We start from the raw sequence: 19,752 nt of genomic DNA, 5'->3' as shown, positions 1-19,752 counted from the left end.
GGGATTAAGACAGGTGACCAAGCAATTTGTCAAAAGTGTGCCTTAAACTGCCATAGGCAGGTGGGGGTGTTTAAAGAAATCTAAGATCTAGAGTCCTACACACATGAAGGCAAGACCCGCAATGCGGGGCAGGCGGGGGGGGGAACACAGCAAAATGCAACACGCTCAGAATGGAGAGATACAGAAACAATTCCATCTCAATTTTAGTCTTTAAAATCAGATTTGATGTATTTGAACCTTTCAACCAGCACGTTTCATGGAAGAAACATTTAAGATAAATGGTAGTAAATTTGTTGTAACAATTGGTTCACCATTTCCTTCTGTTTCCTTAAATCCATTTCTTTGCTCCCATTGGCAAGTTTCTATTCTAACATTTTACCCAGAAATTTAAACCCGTCTTTACTGTACAGAGATTTGAAGGATAAAATTGCACAGGAAATGCAGCCCACACACAACACATTTAATATATTATTAACAGATAATATACAGCTTCAATTTAAGTTATACATAAATCTTAATCAGTTCATGGTGTGAACAGTTAATATTGTGTAAAGCTTTGATAAAGTTACAACATCTTAATTGTAATTTAAAAAAGACAAATGAGAAAGGTATTTCAAAAAACTTTACTAAATGATGCAAATGATTGACAGTTGATAGAACAAATAAATATAGAGCAATTTTTTTTAGAAATTTGGTGGGAATAAAAGCAAACGTTGAAGATTTAGCAAATGATAGGAAAGAGACAATTGGAAACAGAAACAGCATTTATTACACAACTCTCAATGAGGAATTTTATACAGAACAGGAAATGCACACCACTGAAAACAAAATGATGCATTACAGCATTTAACAAGCTCAACATTCAAGATAAAAACAAAGGATTGGGCTTTTTCTTTTTAAAATTAAAGTCTCAGAGCACAATGCTCTTTATTCTGCTATCAAATTACTGAAATAACTTTCAGTTTTAAAGTGTAATCCTAAATACAATCATAAGTAAAGTTCTCACTGTGTTATTGTTATTCAGGAACCAGACAAAACTTCTTTTGGACACCCTATTTTTTTCCCTTTATTTCTACCCAGAGAACTATTTATAGCTTCCTAAGCTCTAGTTCTAATATGGATCTTTCTGCGTTTAATATCATTGACAGTTTGATAGAGCAAATTTAGGAATTTCAAAGGTTTTTTGTTGTTTCGGGACACACCAATGGCAAGTGTGATTCAGAACTGGTTTTGACCTATGTTTGTTGCAGTTTTCAATCTTTTTTTTCCACTGTCTGCAGCAAAATAAAGGAAAAAGAGTAGAACAATCAAAGCAAGCACACTCATATCATTAAGGAAATCTTCCAGCAAGATCAATGCAATTGCTGATGGGAGAGGAAATGGCGGGGAAAGAAGATGTACTTTTCCCACCCAAGTTGTCCCTCCTGTCCACCCTAGCTATATACATGTGCTTAAGAGTTTTGCACAGTATTGTACATCTGCCCATGGTTTATGTAAACCTCTGAATCGTTGAGTCTGTTGCCCTCTGGTTCAAATTTCTTTACATTGAAAAGATACAATGGAGATCATATGATGCTTTCTAGACTCCACATGAATCAGATGCACAATGGATTCATGATGAAGCGTTGCCACTCATAAATGGCCCACTTTCCCTTCTCAGCAACTGCTGTACAATGAATCAGATAATAGGTCAGAAACCTGCTGGTACAAAGTCCTGTTTCACCTGTTCTGTTATGGGTCATTAAAATGGGCTTTGACCCGAAGTGGTTCTTGAGTAGTTGATGCAGATTGCTCTCCCTTGCAGCTTCTTATAATTTTACTTCACAATGTTGTTCCTTACACCAATTGTCAGAGTTGCAACTGTGATTGTGGCCATACTATCACGTCTACAATTAGTAACAATGTCCGTTAATGGAAGGCAGGAAATAAGATTTAAGAGGTAACATTTCTAAAACCTACAATATCCATGAGAAATACTGAAAGACATCCTGACAAGAATTTTAGGTGCCCCTTTAAAACAAGTTTGCCATTAATTTTTCTGGTTGCTATTTATATAAATTAAGTGTTTAATTAACAATAAGGAACTGTGTTTTAAGATGTGGAATAATTAGAATACGGCATGTACAGCCGTATACAAGAGATTACAAAACATTCTTATATACAGCACTGATTAAAATTCACCAGAGAATAAATGCCTTATCCACCTGCTTGCCACAACACAGCCACTATGTACACTCTCTGACAGTAATAATTTGCAAATAAAACTTGAAAGGTCATCGGATTTATACTAAAAGATTGGAACTTCTACCAGGGAGATTTCGTATTGTAAATGCCAAATGATTGAAATGTCAATTTTGTAATTGTAGCCAGCTTCTGTGAAGTACAGTGCTATCCCATGTTAGATTACAATTTGCTGAACCTTTGATTGTATGTTTTTCCAATTTTGGCCCCTCCTACCAAAACAAAGAAGGCTTCTTCAATGCAAGTGGCACTTGCCTTTATGGTTTAGTTTTATCTCAGACAACAATTTTACCACACTATATTTGCAAACTAATTTGTCCATGGTTCATCTGAACCTCTGAATTGTTGAGTCTGTTGCCCTCTGCTGTTATTCTGTGGCTGGCCTGACTACCTCCGATGATGGCTGCGTCCCTTACTGGAGTCCCTGTGGTGGCTACGCTCCCTGCTGGAGTCTCTGCGGTGTCGGCTGCGCTCCCTGCTCGTGCTTTTCCGGTGACGGGCCTGCTCTCTGCTCGAGCTGGGTCGCCAGCGCCCCTGCTCCCCGCCCAGGTTCCTCTCCCGGCTGGCGGCCCGCCGGCCGCTGGCCCGCTCCCTGCTCTTATACCGCTTCCGCTCACGGCTGGAGTCACGACGACCGTGGCCCTGCTCCCTGCCGTGCCGGCCACTGTCCTTCCTCGAGCGGGACTGGTGCCGACTCCATTCACGATGGCGGCAGCTACTGTCACTGCTCGAGTCCCTCCAGTTCCTGCTGTGCTCGCTGCTACTGCTGCTGCTCTTGCGGGAGTTGCCTCCTTTGTTAGGGTCCTTTTGAAACTGGCGGGTTTCAGCACTGATAGAGTCGCTTTGCTGCTCTCTCTCCTTGTGGCTGGGGCCATTCTGATATCTACTCTTTTTACCACAGCATTCTTGTGAAGAAAGTCCTTGACTATTAGCCACCGCGGCGGCACACTGCTCGCTCTGTGCACACTTGTCACCACTTCGACGATCCGCAGAATTCGTATTCCTTTGAGGTTGGGCCTGATCCAAATTATTGACATACCTTTCAGCCGCATCAGTGTGCCCATTTACGTCCTTATCGAGCAGCACACTCTTGCCATGCACGACTGCATCATGGCTTACAGTCCGACTGGTACCAGCCTGAGCAGGTGTAGCAATAGCAGCTGCCAATACGGGGGATACACTAACGATAGACTTCTTGTGAGCTACTTGGCCTGCCTGGCTGGGCTTTGACACCTCCTTCTGCTGATTTTCACTCTCCTTCCGCTTGAGGTTTTCCAGTAGTTTCTCTCTCAGCTCCTTCTCCTTCTGCTGAAGCTCCACGACGCGTTCTTTCTCCTCCTCGACCCGCCTGAGCTCAGCCTCTTGCTGCCGCCGCTTTTCTTCCAGTCGCTGGAGGCGGGCAGCTTCCACTTGACGTGCCTCCAGTTCTTGCTGTTTACCAACCTGTAGGAGATAAACAGTCAGAGATAAACTAGTCTATTTGAAAATGAAAAGGCATCGACAGGGTATGAACTTAGTGGATGATGGAAATCCCAAATAAAAACTCTAGGTTTACTCAAGACGTTGGTTGATTTGTAAACACTTATAAACAAGAGATTCTGCAGAGCAACACACACACACAAAATGCTGGAGGAACTCAGCAAGTCAGGCAGCATCTATGGAAAGGAATAAATGGACAATGACTTGAGCTGGGACCCTTCAAAAGGGCTGGTAAGGAAGAAGGAAGAAACAAGAAAGTGGTTGGGGGGGGGGGGAGGGTGAAACAGTGCAAGCTGACACACAATACATGAATTCAAGTGATGGTAAAGGTAAGTGAGGGTAATGGGTGAAGGTAAGAGGGGATAGGTTGAAAAGGTAAAGGACTGAAGAGGAAATCTGACGAAGAGCGTGGATTATGGGAGAAAGGAGAAAGGGGCACCACAGTGAGGTGTGGAGAAGTGGTGAGAGGGGAAACAGAAAAAGGGAAGGGCAGAAGAAATTACTAAGTTAGGATGAAAATCAATTTCTGTCCGGTGAGGCTACCCAGTCAGAATGAGGTGTTGCTCCTCCAAACTGAGAGTGGCCTCATCCTGGACCAACACTTTGGAATGGGAAAGTGAAGTAGAATTAAGACATGGGAGCAGAATTAGACTATTTGGACTGTTGAGACTGCTTGGCCATTCCATTATGGCTGACTTTTTATCCCTCACAACCCCATTCTCCTGCCTTCTCCCCGTAATCTTAAGACCTTACATGGGTGGCCACCAGGAAAGCCTGTCTTTGTAGCGAATTACACTATGACACTTTCTGATTGATTTCACTATCAGTTCTGATGACAGGTGAACTAAACCATTACCTAAGAATTTTAAGTGCTGGTAATGTTGAGCAATTGGAAGGTATCTGTGTAGACAGAAACAAAGTTAGTGTTGCAGGTCAATGACCCTTCACCTGACTGATGATAGTACGAGTCATGGTGTTGTTATCAGCAGCGATGGAAAGTTGTGGCCAAATCTGAAGCATTTAATCTGGCTTAAAGTAAGAGGAGCATTTGATGGTTCAGCCCCGTAATCGCTGGAGTTTAGAAGAATGAATGGATATCTCATTGAAACTTACTGAGTACTTTAAGATGTAGATAGTGTGGACATGGAGAGGGAGTTTCCTGTCGTAAGGGAATCCAGGATCAGAGGGCACAGACTCAAAATACAAGAATGTCTGTTTAGAATAGAAATGATGAGGAATTTCTTTAGCCAGAGGTTGCTGAATTTGCAGACTTCATTGCCACAATAGCTATGGAGGCCAAGTCGTCTGGTATATTTAAAGCAGAAGTTGATAGGTTCCTGGTGTGCAGGGGCATCAAAAGTTACAGGGATAAGATAGGAGAATGGGGTTGAAAGGGATAATAAATCAGCATTGATGGAATGATGGAGCAGACTTTATGGGATGAATGACTTAATTCTGTTCCCATGTCTTATGCTCTCATTTTTCTCTGTGCATATGCTGCCTGACTTGCTGAGTACAGACAACCCCATGCATTACGGCGGTTCTGGTAATAGAGAATTTGCAGAATTGACGAATCACCACCCAAAATTTGGAGATACAGAATAAAGTTTACTCAGAGAAAGCAAGCAAAATTTATTTCTCTTTCAGCCCATAGCTCTTGATGCATTTGCAATGACAAGCCTTTGCATTATGGAAAATTATGATACAAACCATTTCACAGAAAGGTCACCACATCCCCTCAACTCCCCGCACCTTTTAACATGGCAGTGCTGAAGATTATTTATTTATTTGGTAGGTCCTTCAAGATACACCACCTCAGCAACCCCTGACAAATGCAATTAACCTTAACCTACTCAGGGGACAATTTACAAAGACCAAATAACCTACACAGTATACCTTTGGACTGTGGGAGGAAACCAGAGCACTCAGAAGAACCTATGCATTCCACAGGGAGGACATACCGAGACTCCTTATAGAACCGTGCCAGAACTCAGCTCTGAAACGCCCTGAGCTGTGATAGTGTCACGCAAACCACTACGCCACCATGGCTCCCTCAGTATTTTCTGTATTTCCAGCACTTATTTCTGATTTCCAATAGCTGTAACTATTTTTGCTTTCCAAGCTACATTAGGAATCTGGCAAACCTAATTGAAAGATTAAAATTCTCATTCAAGTTTTAAAAGTAATGACTATTTTTCTGTTTATCATTTCCCAGCTGGTCAGTAAATGGAAGTGCTAAACATCAAGCTCAATAGTGCACAACTTTTATTATAGGGAGGACCAAAATTATAATCCAAACCTATTTACAGGGTCACTCATCAGGTGGAAAACATTAGCGATGAGGAGGTGTACATGCATGAGATAGACTGGCTAGTTGAGTGGTGTTGCAACAACAACCTCAGTAGCATGACCAAATAACAGATTATAGACAAGAGAAAAATTGCAGATGCTGGAAATCTGAGCGACACACACAAACTGCTGGAGGGACCAGGCAGCATCTATAGAAAAAAGTATAGTTGGAGTTTTGAGCTGAAGCCCTTCAGCAGGACTGGAGAAAAAAAGCTGAGTAGATTTGAAAGGTGGGGGGAGGGGAGAGAGAAACGCCAGGTGATAGGTGAAACTTGGGGGGTGGGGGAAGAGATGAAGCAAGCAGCTAGGAAGTTGATTGGCGAAAGAAACAAAAGGCCATGGAAGAAATAAGAAGGGGGGGGAAGGGGAAACAACAGAGGGAGGCAATGGGCAGGCAAGGAGATAACACAAGAGGGACAAGGGGATGGGAAATAGTGAAGAGGGGGTGGAAGCATTACTGGAAGCTTGAGAAATTGATGTTCATGCCATGAGGTTGGAGGTTAGTCAAACAGAATACAGACAGTACCCAGGTTGCGAACGAGTTCTGTTCCTGAGTCTGTCTTTAAGTCAGATTTGTACTCAAGTCGGAACAGGTACATCCAGTATTATTTAGTGTCAGTTAGTCAAACGTTTGTCTTAGTATATAGTATATATTTTATCATTCTATATATATAAAACACTTAAGAAATGTATGTATTTTAATAATTAAACCACTGCATTGCTTAGTAATAATTGTAGCTTTCATTGGGGCAGGGTGTTTCACATGCTGCATTATTCTCACTTTATCTTTTAAAATTGTTCCAATCGTTGACCGACTGTAGCCTAACACTTTTCCAATGACCGATGGCATTTCAACTCTGTCCGATCACTTTATTTCCACTTTATTTTCAATTGTGATCGTTTCCCGTCAACGGAACAGAAACACTGCGGATTCAGCAGCAGTGAGCTCCCCCGGGTCCTAAAGTCTACTGCACTGTATTTGCTGGGTCCTAAAGTCCACCACACTGAGACAGGTTAAATGGGACAAGTGGGGGTGGTGCTGACTGGAAAACTGTTGTGTTGGGAGTCAGGGTGAATCTTGCTAAGAAAGATTTAAGCCAAATACAAGGTTACACACACACAGTGTCAATGGCAATGACTTAAAATGGCGGATGGCATTCTCCTTCCTCGGTTTGTAACTATGAGTTGTTCATAAGTTGGACATTCATAATTTGGGGAATGCCTAAGGCCAACCTAAGTGTGGCCTTATCCAAACAGTGGAAAAGGTCATGGCTGGACCTATCGGAATGGGAATGGGAAGTGGAATTAAAATGGGTGGCCACTGAGAGATCCCACTCCGTCCACTGGTGGACAGAGCATAGCTGCTCGGCGAAGCAGTCTCCCAAGCTACGTTGGATCTCAACAATATACAAGAGGCCTCACAAGAACACAATATATGACCCCAACAGACTCACAGGTGAAGTGTTGCCTCACCTGGAAGGACTGTATGGGGCCCTGAATGATAGTGAGGGTGGTGGTGTAGGGGCAGATGAAGCACTTGTTCCGCTTGCAAGAATAAGTGCCAGGAGGGAGATCAGTGGGGAGGGAAGAATGGACAAAGGAGTCACTTAGAGAGCAATCCCTGTGGAAAGCAGAAGGGGGGTGGGGGGGGGGAAGGGAAAGATGCGTTTGGTGGTGGAATCCAGATGGAGGTGGCGGAGAATCGTGCTGAATGCAGAGGCTGCTAGGGTGGTTGGTGAGGACATGCGGAACCCTATCTCTGGTAGTATAGCAGGAGGATGAGTTAAGAGCAGATGTGTGTGAAATGGAAGAGATGCAGTTGGTGGTGGAGGAAGGGAAGCTCTTTTCTTTATAAAAGGATATCTCCTTCGTTCTTGAATGAAAAGCCTCATCCTGAAAGCAGATGCAGCGGAGACAAAGAAATTGAGAGAAGGGGATGGCATTTTTACCTGTAGCAGGGTGGGACGAGGTGTAGTCCAGGTAGCTGTGAGAGTCCGTTGGTTATAGACTGATTACAGACTTCAAAAAGGGCAAGTCAGGAGAATAAACACCAGTCCTCTTTGAGGGGTCAGTGATAGACAGAGTGAGCAGCTTCAAGTTCCTGGGTGTCAACATCTCAGAAGATCCATTTTGGTCTCAATACTGTATATTGATACAATCATGAAGAAATCACATCAAATTCTCTACTTCATTAGGAATTTGCCAAGATTTGATATGTCCAATGCACAGGATAGCACAAGGCTGCAGAAGGTTGAGACTCAGCTAGCTCCATCACAGGCTCAACCATCGATACCAACAAAGACACTTCCATGAGACAATGCTTGAAGGCAGCAGCATCTATATTATCATCATATAATATAAGTCATTAGAAGGTCAGCTTGGATCAAGAAGGTCATTAGGAAGGAAAAGATGAATTATGAAAGGAAGCTGGTGACTAACATCAAAGAAGATACTAAAATCTTTTAAGTATATACAGGGTAAATGAGAATCGAGGGTAGATATAGGACCGATACAAAATGGCGCTGAAGATATTGTAATGAGAGATGCAGAGATGGCAAAGGAACTGAATGTGTATTTTGCATCAGTCTTCACAGTGGAAGATGTCTGCAGTATACCAGACATTCAAGAGTGTCAGAGAAGTGAAGTTTGTGCAGTGAAAATTATGACTGAAAAAGTGCTCAGGAAACTTAATGGTCTGAAGGTGGATAAATCTCCTGGACCTGATGGAATGCACCCTCAGGTTCTGAAGGAAGTAGCTGGAGAGATTGTGGAGGCCTTAACGATGATCTTTCAAGAATTGATAGATTCTGGCATTGTACCAGATGACTTCAAAATTGCAAATGTTACTCCGCTATTTGAGAAGGGTGGGAGGCAGCAGAAAGGAAACTATAGACCTGTTAGCCTGACATCAGTGGTTGGGAAGTTGGAGTCAATTGTTAGGGATTATGGAGTACTTGGAGGCACATGACAAGATAGGCCAAAGTCAGCATGGTTTCCCGAAAGGAAAATCCTGCCTGACAAACCTACTGCAATTGTTTGAGGAAAGTGCAAGTAGGATAGACAAGGGAGATGCAATAGACATGGTGTACTTGGATTTTCAGACAGCCTCTGACAAGGTGCCGCACGTGAGGCTGCTTAGCAAGATAAAAGCCCATGGAATTACAGGGGAGTTACCAGCATGGGTGGAGCATTGGTTGGTCAGCAGAAAACAGAGTGGGAATAAAGGGATCTTATTCTGGCTGGCTGCCGGTTACCAGTGGAGTTTCACAGGGGTCAGTGTTGGGACCGCTATTTTTTACGATGTATGTCAATAATTTGGACTACGGTATTAATGGACTTGTGGCTAAATTTGTCGATGATACAAAGATAGGTGGAGGAGTGGGTAGTGTTGAGGTAACAGAGAGCCTGCAGAGAGACTTAGATAGTTTAGGGGAATGGGCAAAGCAGTGGCAAATGAAATACAATGTTGGAAAGTGTATGGTCATGGACTTTGGTGGAAGAAATAAACAGGCAGACTATAATTTAGATGGGGAGAGAATTCATAACGCAGAGGTGCAAAGGGACTTGGGAATCCTTGTGCAAGATACCCTAAAGGTTAAACTCCAGGCTGAGTCAGTTGTGAAGAAGGCAAATGTAATGTTGACATTCATTTCTAGAGGTATAGAATATGAGAGCAGGGATGTGATTTTAAGGCTCTATAAGGCACTTGTGAGACCACACTTGGAGTATTGTATGTAGTTTTGGGCTCCTTATTTTAGAAAAAGAATATACTGACATTGGAGAGGGTTCAGAGAAGATTCACAAGAATGATTCCAGGAACGAAAGGGTTACCATATGAAGAACGTCTGGCAGCTCTTGGGCTGTATTCCCTGGAGTTCAGGAGAATGAGGAGGAATCTCATAGAAACATTCCGAATGTTAAAAGGCCTGAATAGATTAGATAAGGCAAAGTTATTTCCCATGGTAGGGGATTCTAGAACGAGGGCACGACTTCAGGATTGAAAGACGTTCTTTTAGAACTGAGATGTGGAGAAATTACTTTAGTCAGAGGGTGGTAAATCCGTGGAATTTGTTGCCATGAGTGGCTGTAGAGGCCAAGTCATTGGGTGCATTTAACGCAGAGATAGATAGGTTCATGATTAGCAGGGCATCAAAGCGTATGGGGTGAAGGCAGGGGAGGGGGATGACTGGAATAATTGGATCAGCGCGTGATTGAATGGCAGAGCAGACTCAATGGGCTGAATGGCCTACTTCTGCTCCTATATCTTATAGTCTTACCATCATCTGGGACATGCACTCTTCTCAATACTACCATCAGAGGAGGTAACTTCTGTTAAGATTGCAGCAGCTTCTATGGAGTCAATCAAAGTTGTTGTCTTTTTAAACATATTCTTTGCTCTCACGTGACCCAAATGGACATTAAGAACATAAATTACTGCAGGTCTACCCCATCAGCAAGCTGCTTGTTGGTGGAGAAAGTGAAGGAGCTGCTTGTACTGCTTCCTGCGTCAGAGGCGCATCGGAGCAAAGGTGCAGAGAGTGATTGTCTTAGTCACTTTTCTTGTGATCACAAGACCCTGTTGGACAGTGTTAATCTGAAATGCTGCAAGTCCGATTCACTGAATCAATGACCGACAGGAGAGCTGCGTGGTTTCGGTCATAAGGAGGATGAGGCCTCAACGCAGGGTCGCCAGTTTACAATTCCCCAGGGTAGAGGCGTCAGTTGCCGCACTCCACTGGAGGCTGTGATACAACTTCCAAGCTGAAGTCGCTTGGCAAAAGACAAGCTGTATTATGTTCAACTGCAGATTGCTGTAACATCTATAGACTCGGGGTCTCGGAGTATATTTCTTTTGTGACTGTATTTTACTGATATCTTACATGTGCCCTGTGCTGTGTGTAAATATTGGTACTGCATTTTGCTCTTTAACCCTGGGATAAAACTGTTTTGTTTAGCTGTATAAATGGGTATTCATGTAAGGTTGAATGACAATTAAAATTAAACAATTCAGGTATAGGAGCCTGAAGAACCACGCTCAATGTTTTAGTAACAACTTTTTCTTCTCTGCCATCGGATACCTAAACAATCCATGAACACTCGTTCTTTATCTGCCTTTTGCACTATTCATTTATTTTTGCATTTACAATAATTTGTCTTGCATTGTACTGCCGCAAAACAACAGATTTCACAACATACGTTGGTGAAAATAAAGCTGATTCTGATCCTTGCAGTTAGCATCCAATGATGCATCCAATTTGGCTGTGATCTGCTGTCTCCGCAGTGATGCAAAATCTAACGGTACTCAAGTACCATGTTTCTAAATGCTTTTCAATATAATTTCACAGACATTGCCTTTTCAATAATAAAACAAAATCTATGAGTATCTTCAATTCCTATGTATATGGGCATCTCATTGCCTTGACAACACCACTCTGAGAAGTATACAAAGCTTTAAAATCCGATCAGCACTACAGTAGGTAATTTAGTCTGTTGTAGTAATAAACACTCCAATTTATAAAGCTTTCTTCTGTAAGACAGATGGCTAAATTCAGTCCTGTCTTTGTTAGGCAAGGATATTAAGGGATACGTAATCAAGTATGTGGATGGGATTAAGATTCAGACTTGCCATGCACTTAAATAAAAACTTTGCACACATACTCAGATGTTCCATAAATCTTTCCAGCCAACGTCATTTTGAGTAGCAATGTTAGAAACCGAATCAGCTATATTATCAATGACATATGCTTGAAGTCTGTTGTATTGCGGCTGCAGGCAGGGCAATACATATATATAAGAAATATATATAAAAGATTAAATAAGTAGTGCAAAGAGAGAGCAAAGATCGTGAGGTACTGTTCATTGTCCATTCAAAAACCTGATGGTGGAGGGGAAGAAGCTGTTCCTAAAACATTGAATGTGTGTCTTCAAGCTCCTGGAACCTCATCTCTGATGGCAGGTTAGTTATATCCATTATAGATTTTATATTCAAAACAATAATTCGAGGTATTTCTATTGGGTGGCAGAACAATCTCAAGATCTTAATGTCTTACCAGAGTGTAAAAGGATTTAGCAGCAGAAGCAGCTGATGTTAAATCCGAACTAGGCATAATTCTCACTCACTCACCTTGGCTCTGTTGAGCAGGATTTAGCAGCAGCCGCTGATGACGTTAAATCCAAAACATGCAGCTATAATTTTCAGACACTCACCTTGGCTCGGCTGAGTAGCTCTACAATAAGGCGGATAGACTGCAGGTTCCTCTGTGCCAACAGGAGTTTTCTTTCCTCCAGAGCTATTTTCTCCTGCAGTTTCTTCTGCTCCTCCCGCTGCAGCTTACGCACATTCCGCCGCTCCTCCCGCTCCTTCTGCTTTTGCTCCCTCTTTCTGACCTTTTCCTCTCTCTTCTTTTCTCTCTCCTGCTCTTCAAACTCTCTCTGTTTCCTGGAAGAAACAGAAGCACATGAAATAAAGCCGTTAGCACTCCATTCTGCAGGCACTGTAAAATTCCGAAAGGTATGACATAGGCAGGCTATGGGGTCTGAGCAAAAGGGAAAACACTTACAGTCTTGAACAAAAACTAGCAATAGAAATCTCCATCAATACAAATTTCCTTCCATTATTTCCTCAGGTTATAGCTACCATTCGACTCAGCAAATGAACAGTACACACCATAGTCAATTCTATATGTTTCAATAATATTGCAGTATCCCCATTAGCCTGATAAGATCAATGAAAATGAAGCTTACCGAAACAGCTCAATGAGAGTAAAACAACTTATAAGCCCATTTTAAATAGGATCAGGCCTGCACAAAACATACCACATTAGCATGGCAGTAGTTTCTGGACCACTGTATTCTGACTTAACTGTGAATGAATGAGACCAAGATATAGGAGCAGAATTCGGCCATTCAGACCATCAAGTCTGCTCTGCTATCTTATCATGGCTGATTTATTATCTCTCTCAACCCCATTCTCCTGTTTTCTCCCCGTAACCTTTGATGCCCTTACTAATCAGGACCTTGTCAACCTTCATCTATTGCCCTCACAATGCATATTCTAGAGGCCAGAATACTCCACTTAAATATACCTAATGACTTAGCCTCCGCAGATGCATGCAGCAATGAATTCCAAAGATTCACCACCATCTGGCTAAAGAAATTTCTCTTCATTTCTGTTCTTAAAGGGACATCTTACTATTCTGAGGTTGTGCCCTCTGTCGGAAACATCTTCTCCACATCCACTCTATCTGGGCCTTTCAATATTTGATAGGTTTCAATGAGATAATCCTTCCCCACCCCTCTTCTGAACTCCAGTGAGTACAGGCCCAGAGCAATCTTGACCAGATTGCTCGGAAACAGACCAGTTGGACAGACCATTACTGAGGCCCTCACCAATTGATATAAAGACTCCACAATATTATGTCTTATATGAAGAAATTTAAATAATCTCAGCCAATATTTATCCCCACAATCAACGGACTTCAGGCACATAATCCAGTCAACACGCACAAAATTCTGAGGGAGCTCAGTAAGTTAGGCAGTATCTATAGAGAGGATAAAGACAAGAGATTGTGCAGATACTGGAAATTCAGAGTAACATGTACAAAATGCTGGAGGCACTCAGCAGGTCAGACTGCACCCATTCCTTTCTATAGATGCTGCCTGACCTGCTGAGTTCCACCAGCATTTTGTATGTATCTACAGAAAGGAGCAAACAGTCAACATTTTGGGCCCTTATATTCTGAGCTGGCAGTGCACAAACCGCCTGCTGCTTTTCCCATCTTAAAATAGCAAACACCCTTCAAAACTATGATGTGATGCACTCTAGGGCATCTTCAGATGGTGAAAGGTGCTACATCAATTCAAGTTTACCTTTCAATGATACTGCATCCCTTCTTCTCTGTAGTGGACATCATGAGGCTGAAAGAAGCTATCAAAGCAAGCAATTTCACATGACAAAGATATCGTAGTTCAGAGTCACATAAAAAATGTTTCTAAACATTTTTTTTTGCTTCCTTACTTTCTACACACAGTGGTCACTTTATTAGGCACACCTGTTCTTTAATGCAGACCACCCAATCATATGGCAGCAACTCGACGCATAAACTATGCGGACACGGTCAAGAGGTCAGACTAAACATCAGAATAGGGAAGAAATGTGACCTAAATGACTTTGACCATCGAAATGTTTGTTGGTGCCAGACAGGGTGGTTTGAGTATCTCAGAAACTGCTGATCTCCTGGGATTTCTAACACAAGTCTCTAGAACTTACAGAGAATGGTGTGAAAAACAAAAAGCATCCAGTGAGCAGCAGTTCTGTGGGCAAAAATGTTTTGTTAATGAGAGAAGTCAGCTGAGAATGGCCAGACAAATTACAACAGTGGTGTGCAGAAGAGCATCTCTGAATGCACAACATGTCAAACCTTGAGGTGGATGGGCTACAGCAGCAGCAGCAGATCACAAGCATACACTCAGTGGCCACTTTATTAGGTACCTCCTGTATGTTCAATGTGCCTCAATCCCCCATGATAAAATGAGGATGTGCTTTTTGAAGTTAATTTTTAAGACAAGGACAAATTGATTCCCTTATCCAAGCATTCCAAGCTGATTCCACCTTCTGTCAAAACTGATCAAATGACAGATGTGATGCTGAACTTACGGTATCAATTACTTTCAACCCGAGTTAAAAAGAACAGATGGTTGAACATGGGAAAGTTCAGCAGCTGACATCTTAACTCAGTCATTTGTCAAAAGCAAGCTCAGCAGGTGTGGTACCCTGTGCCAAATTAATTCTGCCTTTAGGTATTTTCCAAATATTATTGATGAAGCAACAAAAATAAATTAAATAATGTGTCACCTATACCGCTGATGTCCTTCAAATTAAAAGCAACACCTCTCCCCTGCTGATTGGAGAACTGCAACCTCTCCTTGACTCAGCATTAATGATATTTGTACTGTATGTCTGCTGTGAAATACTGCTGTTCATATGTTGATCTCATCTCAGTCAAGCCAGTGGTACCTTTCTTCATCTTTTCGTCGCTCTTCCTCCTCTTTCTCACGCCGCTTCTGCTCTTCCCGCTGTAGTTCCAGCTCCTGCAGCTTCTGTCGCTCCATCTGTCGCCTCCTGATTGACGAGTCGCTTAGGTGCTTCGTCGTGTCAAATGTCACCTAGAATACAAGAATGCTTCTGAAAACATTTTTGGACCCCATTTTTCTTCTCAAATCATTAAGTATTGACCCTGAAGGGAAATTCCCACTTTATTCTGACAGGCTTCCATTAACTTTAACAAGCATATTCTATGTTTGTGGCCCAGTGCTATGCAGAGAATGCAAGGTACTGACTTAATGCGCCAAAGGACATCCTTCACCATCATCATGATCTTATGGATCAATATTAGGCACCAACTCCTTGGATCACCATTTATTAAAGCCTGATGCCCATTTCACATGTGAATCCCAAATGAAAGAGCGATTTATGCCCCAAAATTTCAGGAAAAGCCAGGGGTACCCCAAGATGCAACAGTAGATAACAGGCAGAGCAAAGGCACCTTGGTTTGACACAAGGTTTTGCTGCAGACCTTTCTTTCCAGAACTGATGAAGGGTCTCTGCTTGAAATGTCGACTCTTTATTCATCTCCATAGATGCTGCCTGGTCTGGTGAGTTCCTCCAGCATTTTGTGTGAGCTGCTTTAGACCAGGGGTCCCAAACTTTTTTAAAATGCCAGTTTGGGAATTCCTGCTTTAGACAGAGCCAATTTTCTATTTCTTCAGTTGCTAAAGTGTAGAGGCACTGAGTTGTAGAGTAGCAACTTCAGCTGAGAAAACAACTAGCCCAACTCATGTAACCTTTCTGAAATATTAGCAATTTGCCATAAGAACTTAAAATGCTAGGAATGCTCGACAGGTCAGGCAGCATCTGCAGAAACAGAGTTAATGTTCCAGGATGAAGACCGTGTCAGAACTGGGAAAGAGAAATAAGTTGAAGTTGCAAAGGAGGGAGGAAAGATGGACAGGACATAGGGAACATCTCCGAGGGTGATGCCAATGAGCTGCCGACGAAACTATTCTACTGATGGATTAATGAGGCAGTGAGCGAGTGCACAACAGTGCGAGAAAACAATGGAACAGACAAAACAAAAATAGTGAAATGTGGTTCAGGGTTGTAAAAAGTACAGTTGTGAATGGAGGGAAAATAAAAGATTACAGAGCAATGTGGGCATGCTATGTTGGCATCAGAATATGTGGCAACACTTGTGGACTGACCCAAGCACACGCTTGTGTGTGTCGGTTTTAAATGCAAACGACACATTTCACTGTTTCTTTGAAACGTAAACTTGAAACTTCAACAATCTAGTAGAACTGGACTGTCCAGTTCTGATACACCTCAGGGGTGTGTGCTTAGCCCACTACTCTACTCTCCCTAGACCCATGACACTGTGGCTAGGCTTTGCTCAAATACCATTTATAAATTTGCTGATGATACAACCTTTGTTGGTAGAATCTCAGATGGTGACGAGAGGGCATACAGGAGCGAGATATGTCAACTGGTGGAGTGGTGTCGCAGCAACAACCTGGTACTCAACGTCTAAGACGAAAGAGCTAATTGTGGACTTCAGGAAGGGTAAGGCAAAGGGACACTTACCAATCCTCAGAGGGACCAGAAGTGGAGAGAGTGAATAGTTTCCAGTTCCTGGGTGTCAAGATCTCGGAGGACCTGACCTGGTCCCAACATATCGATGCAGTTATAAAGAAGGCAAGACAGCGTCTATACTTCATTAGGAGTTTGAAGAGATTTGGTATGTCAACAAATACACTCAAAAACTTCTATAGATGTACCATGGAGAACATTCTGACAGGCTGCATCACTGTCTGGTGTGGGGGAGGGTGGGGGGGGCTACAGCACAGGACCGAAAAAAGCTGCAGGTTGTAAATTTAGTCAGCTCCATCCTGGGTACTAGCCTACAAAGTACCCAGGACATCTTCAAGGAGGGGTGTCTCAGAAAGGCAGTGTCCCTTATTAAGGACCCCCAGCATCCAGGGCATGCCCTTTTCTCACTGTTACCATCAGGTAGGAGGTACAGAAGCCTGAAGGCACACACTCAGCGATTCAAGAACAGCTTCTTCCCCTCTGCCATCTGATTCCTAAATGGACATTGAACTCTTGAATACTACCTCACTTTTTAAATATATTATTTCTGTTTTTTGCACAATTTTTAATCTATTCAATATACATATACTGTAATCGGTTTACTTATTTATTCTTCTATATTATGTATTGCATTGAACTGCTGCTGCTAAGTTAACAAACTTCACGACACATGCCGGTGAGAATAAACCCGATTCTGATACAAACTTAGAAAGCGAGTTACTTGAAACTGTTGAATTTGAATTTCTGTCCAGAGGCGGTGTCAGAACAGTACGATTGGCCAGGGGCAAATAGAACAGTGGTGGGATGGAGAATTAAAATATCTGGCAACTGGAGTTTCAGGGTTGCTCCCATGGAATAAATGCAGGTGGTCTTCAAAGTGGTCATCCAATCTAAGCTTATTTTCTGCAAAAGGGAACAGGTTATGACTTCATTCCTTCAACTGTAAGAGAATGAGGGGTGATTTGACAGAGGTACACCAAATTATAAGCACTTTTTCCATTAAGGTTAGGTGAGACCAGAACTGAACGGTCACGGGTTAAGAGTGAAATGTGAAATGAACATATTGGGGAGCTTCGTCACCCCGAGGGTGATATAGTTCTATCTCATTACCTATATGCCAACTGTACCCTCGATATGCATAGAACACAGAACATTACAGCACAGTACAATCCCTTCATCCCACGATTTTAACCTAATCTAAAATTCAAAGTAACACCCCCTCCTCCACAACCCTCCATTTTTCTATCAACCATGTGCCTACCTGAGAGCCTCTTAAGTGCTCATAATGATTCTGCCTCTACCACCACCCCTAGCAGGGCATTCTAAGCACCCGCCACTCTGTGTAAAAAAAAACTTACCTACTTAATAAGACCTCTGAGCTAAGGTCATCTCATTTGGATGGATTCACAACATAGAACCAGCAAGTATTTTATAAATGTCAATAGGCACCCTTAATCACTTCTCTTTCAATTAATACAATAATTTTATTTAAATGTAAATAATTGCTAATTAAATTTCACACATTTTATATTATTTTACTTTTGCTGTTCATCTTACCCAAGATTTGATGCACAAAACAGCACAGATCACATGAAGCACTCACCTTTATGCTACAGGCTACTGCCTTTGCATCATCACCTTTGTACAATAGTTTCATTCCCCTCAGGGCATCCATTGCTTTTACAAACCCTATGTATTCCTGATACTGGATATAGGCTTCAAAGTTCAAATGGCCACCAAAGCTGAAGGTGTGGAAATTCTTCCCTGTCATTTCCTCCCTGTAAGGGTCCAACATTGGGATGTCCACATTGCGAATCTTGCCAAAGGTTTCAAACACCTTGCGCAGAATAAAGTCACTGGGCTTTTCTGAGCTAGAGTTCTTCACTGCAAACCATTTGCACGGCAATCCTTCCAAATGGATGGTATCTGGCCTCTCCCCTGGTAAAGTCTCATTTACGTCCTTGGCATCACGGAAGAAGGAGTCCCAGTCGTGACGGGTTGGAAAGTCTATTTTTACCTCAGCTGCTCGTACCTTTAAAGTGTCTGTGAAGCCACTGAGTTTAATAGTTTTGGCGTCCAGCTTAGACAGAAAATTTTTCACCATGTTCTTGTTCTCAACTTCCCCTTCAAAGCGAACAAAATCCATTGTGCTCTTGGACACGCGGAGCGTGGCGAACTGCTCAGGATGAACCATGCACTTGAGTCTCTCCATCACCTCCCAGTTTGATATGGATTTCCCAGGCTGTTTCAGCTGAGGAAGTGAGACACTAATGGTCAGCTTAGCGATCGGCTTCAGGTACAGTCCTTGTGGGGCAAACAACTCCACAGCCTCTGAGGTATCATGTACAATTGTAGCGGCCATCATTAACACTGGTCAGAGTAACTGGAAAAGGAGAGAATCTGAGTAAGTTGGAGTTCAACAGCATTTATAAACAACATTTGTGGAATTAACAGACTGTACAACTCTTTCACAATACTTAAGACTGCTCCTTTTATAAAGACTTTATCACTTTGCTAAACTGGGGATTAATGGGGTACGTGTATTACCTCACCACTTTTTTATATTCTTACTGTAACTTTGTTATATATTGCACTATACTGCTGTCACAAAACAACAAATTTCATGGCTTATATCAGTGATAATAAACCTGATCTGATTCCAATTCTGTAAGTTACCAAGGAGTAAAATATAATTAGATGTTAGATCATGAACAGCAGATCCACAGAATACCAGTACCCTGAACATACTCAACAGTGAGTGTGACTGATTACTGGTTCAGGACAGGCCCAAAACATCAGATAGTTTAAAAACTAGACAACACAAGCATGTTGCATTATGAAAAGATGAGAAGTCAGAGTAAGAAAGTGGGTGCGGGGAAGGAGGAAGGAGAACAAGGTAGTAGGTTATAGGTGAAATCGGGGGGGGGGGAGGGAGGGGTGAAGTAAAGAGCTGGGAAGTAGATTGGTGAACGATATAAAGGGCAGGAGAAGGGGGAATCTGACAGGACAGGAGAGAAGGCCATGGAATAAAGGGAAGG

General features: G+C 42.4%; 1 protein-coding gene across 1 annotated transcript in view; it reads right to left on the bottom strand.

The window, feature by feature from the left end:
• Window positions 1-439: 439 nt before the first annotated feature.
• akap17a (A kinase (PRKA) anchor protein 17A) overlaps window positions 440-19,752 on the bottom strand; it is a 42,273-nt gene continuing 22,960 nt past the window's right edge. The window contains exons 2-5 of the mRNA XM_073044200.1: window positions 18,318-19,097; window positions 15,086-15,234; window positions 12,277-12,508; window positions 440-3,684 (exon numbers count right to left, since the gene is read on the bottom strand). Coding sequence (XP_072900301.1) covers window positions 2,629-3,684; window positions 12,277-12,508; window positions 15,086-15,234; window positions 18,318-19,079 — 2,199 coding nt within the window. The 5' untranslated portion in view covers window positions 19,080-19,097 and the 3' untranslated portion in view covers window positions 440-2,628. The remainder of the gene's footprint in view (window positions 3,685-12,276; window positions 12,509-15,085; window positions 15,235-18,317; window positions 19,098-19,752) is intronic.

The sequence above is a fragment of the Hemitrygon akajei genome, chromosome 4, assembly GCF_048418815.1.
Source record: "Hemitrygon akajei chromosome 4, sHemAka1.3, whole genome shotgun sequence".
Classification (NCBI taxonomy): Eukaryota; Metazoa; Chordata; class Chondrichthyes; order Myliobatiformes; family Dasyatidae; genus Hemitrygon; species Hemitrygon akajei.
This window is presented reverse-complemented; position numbering and strand designations above follow the sequence as displayed.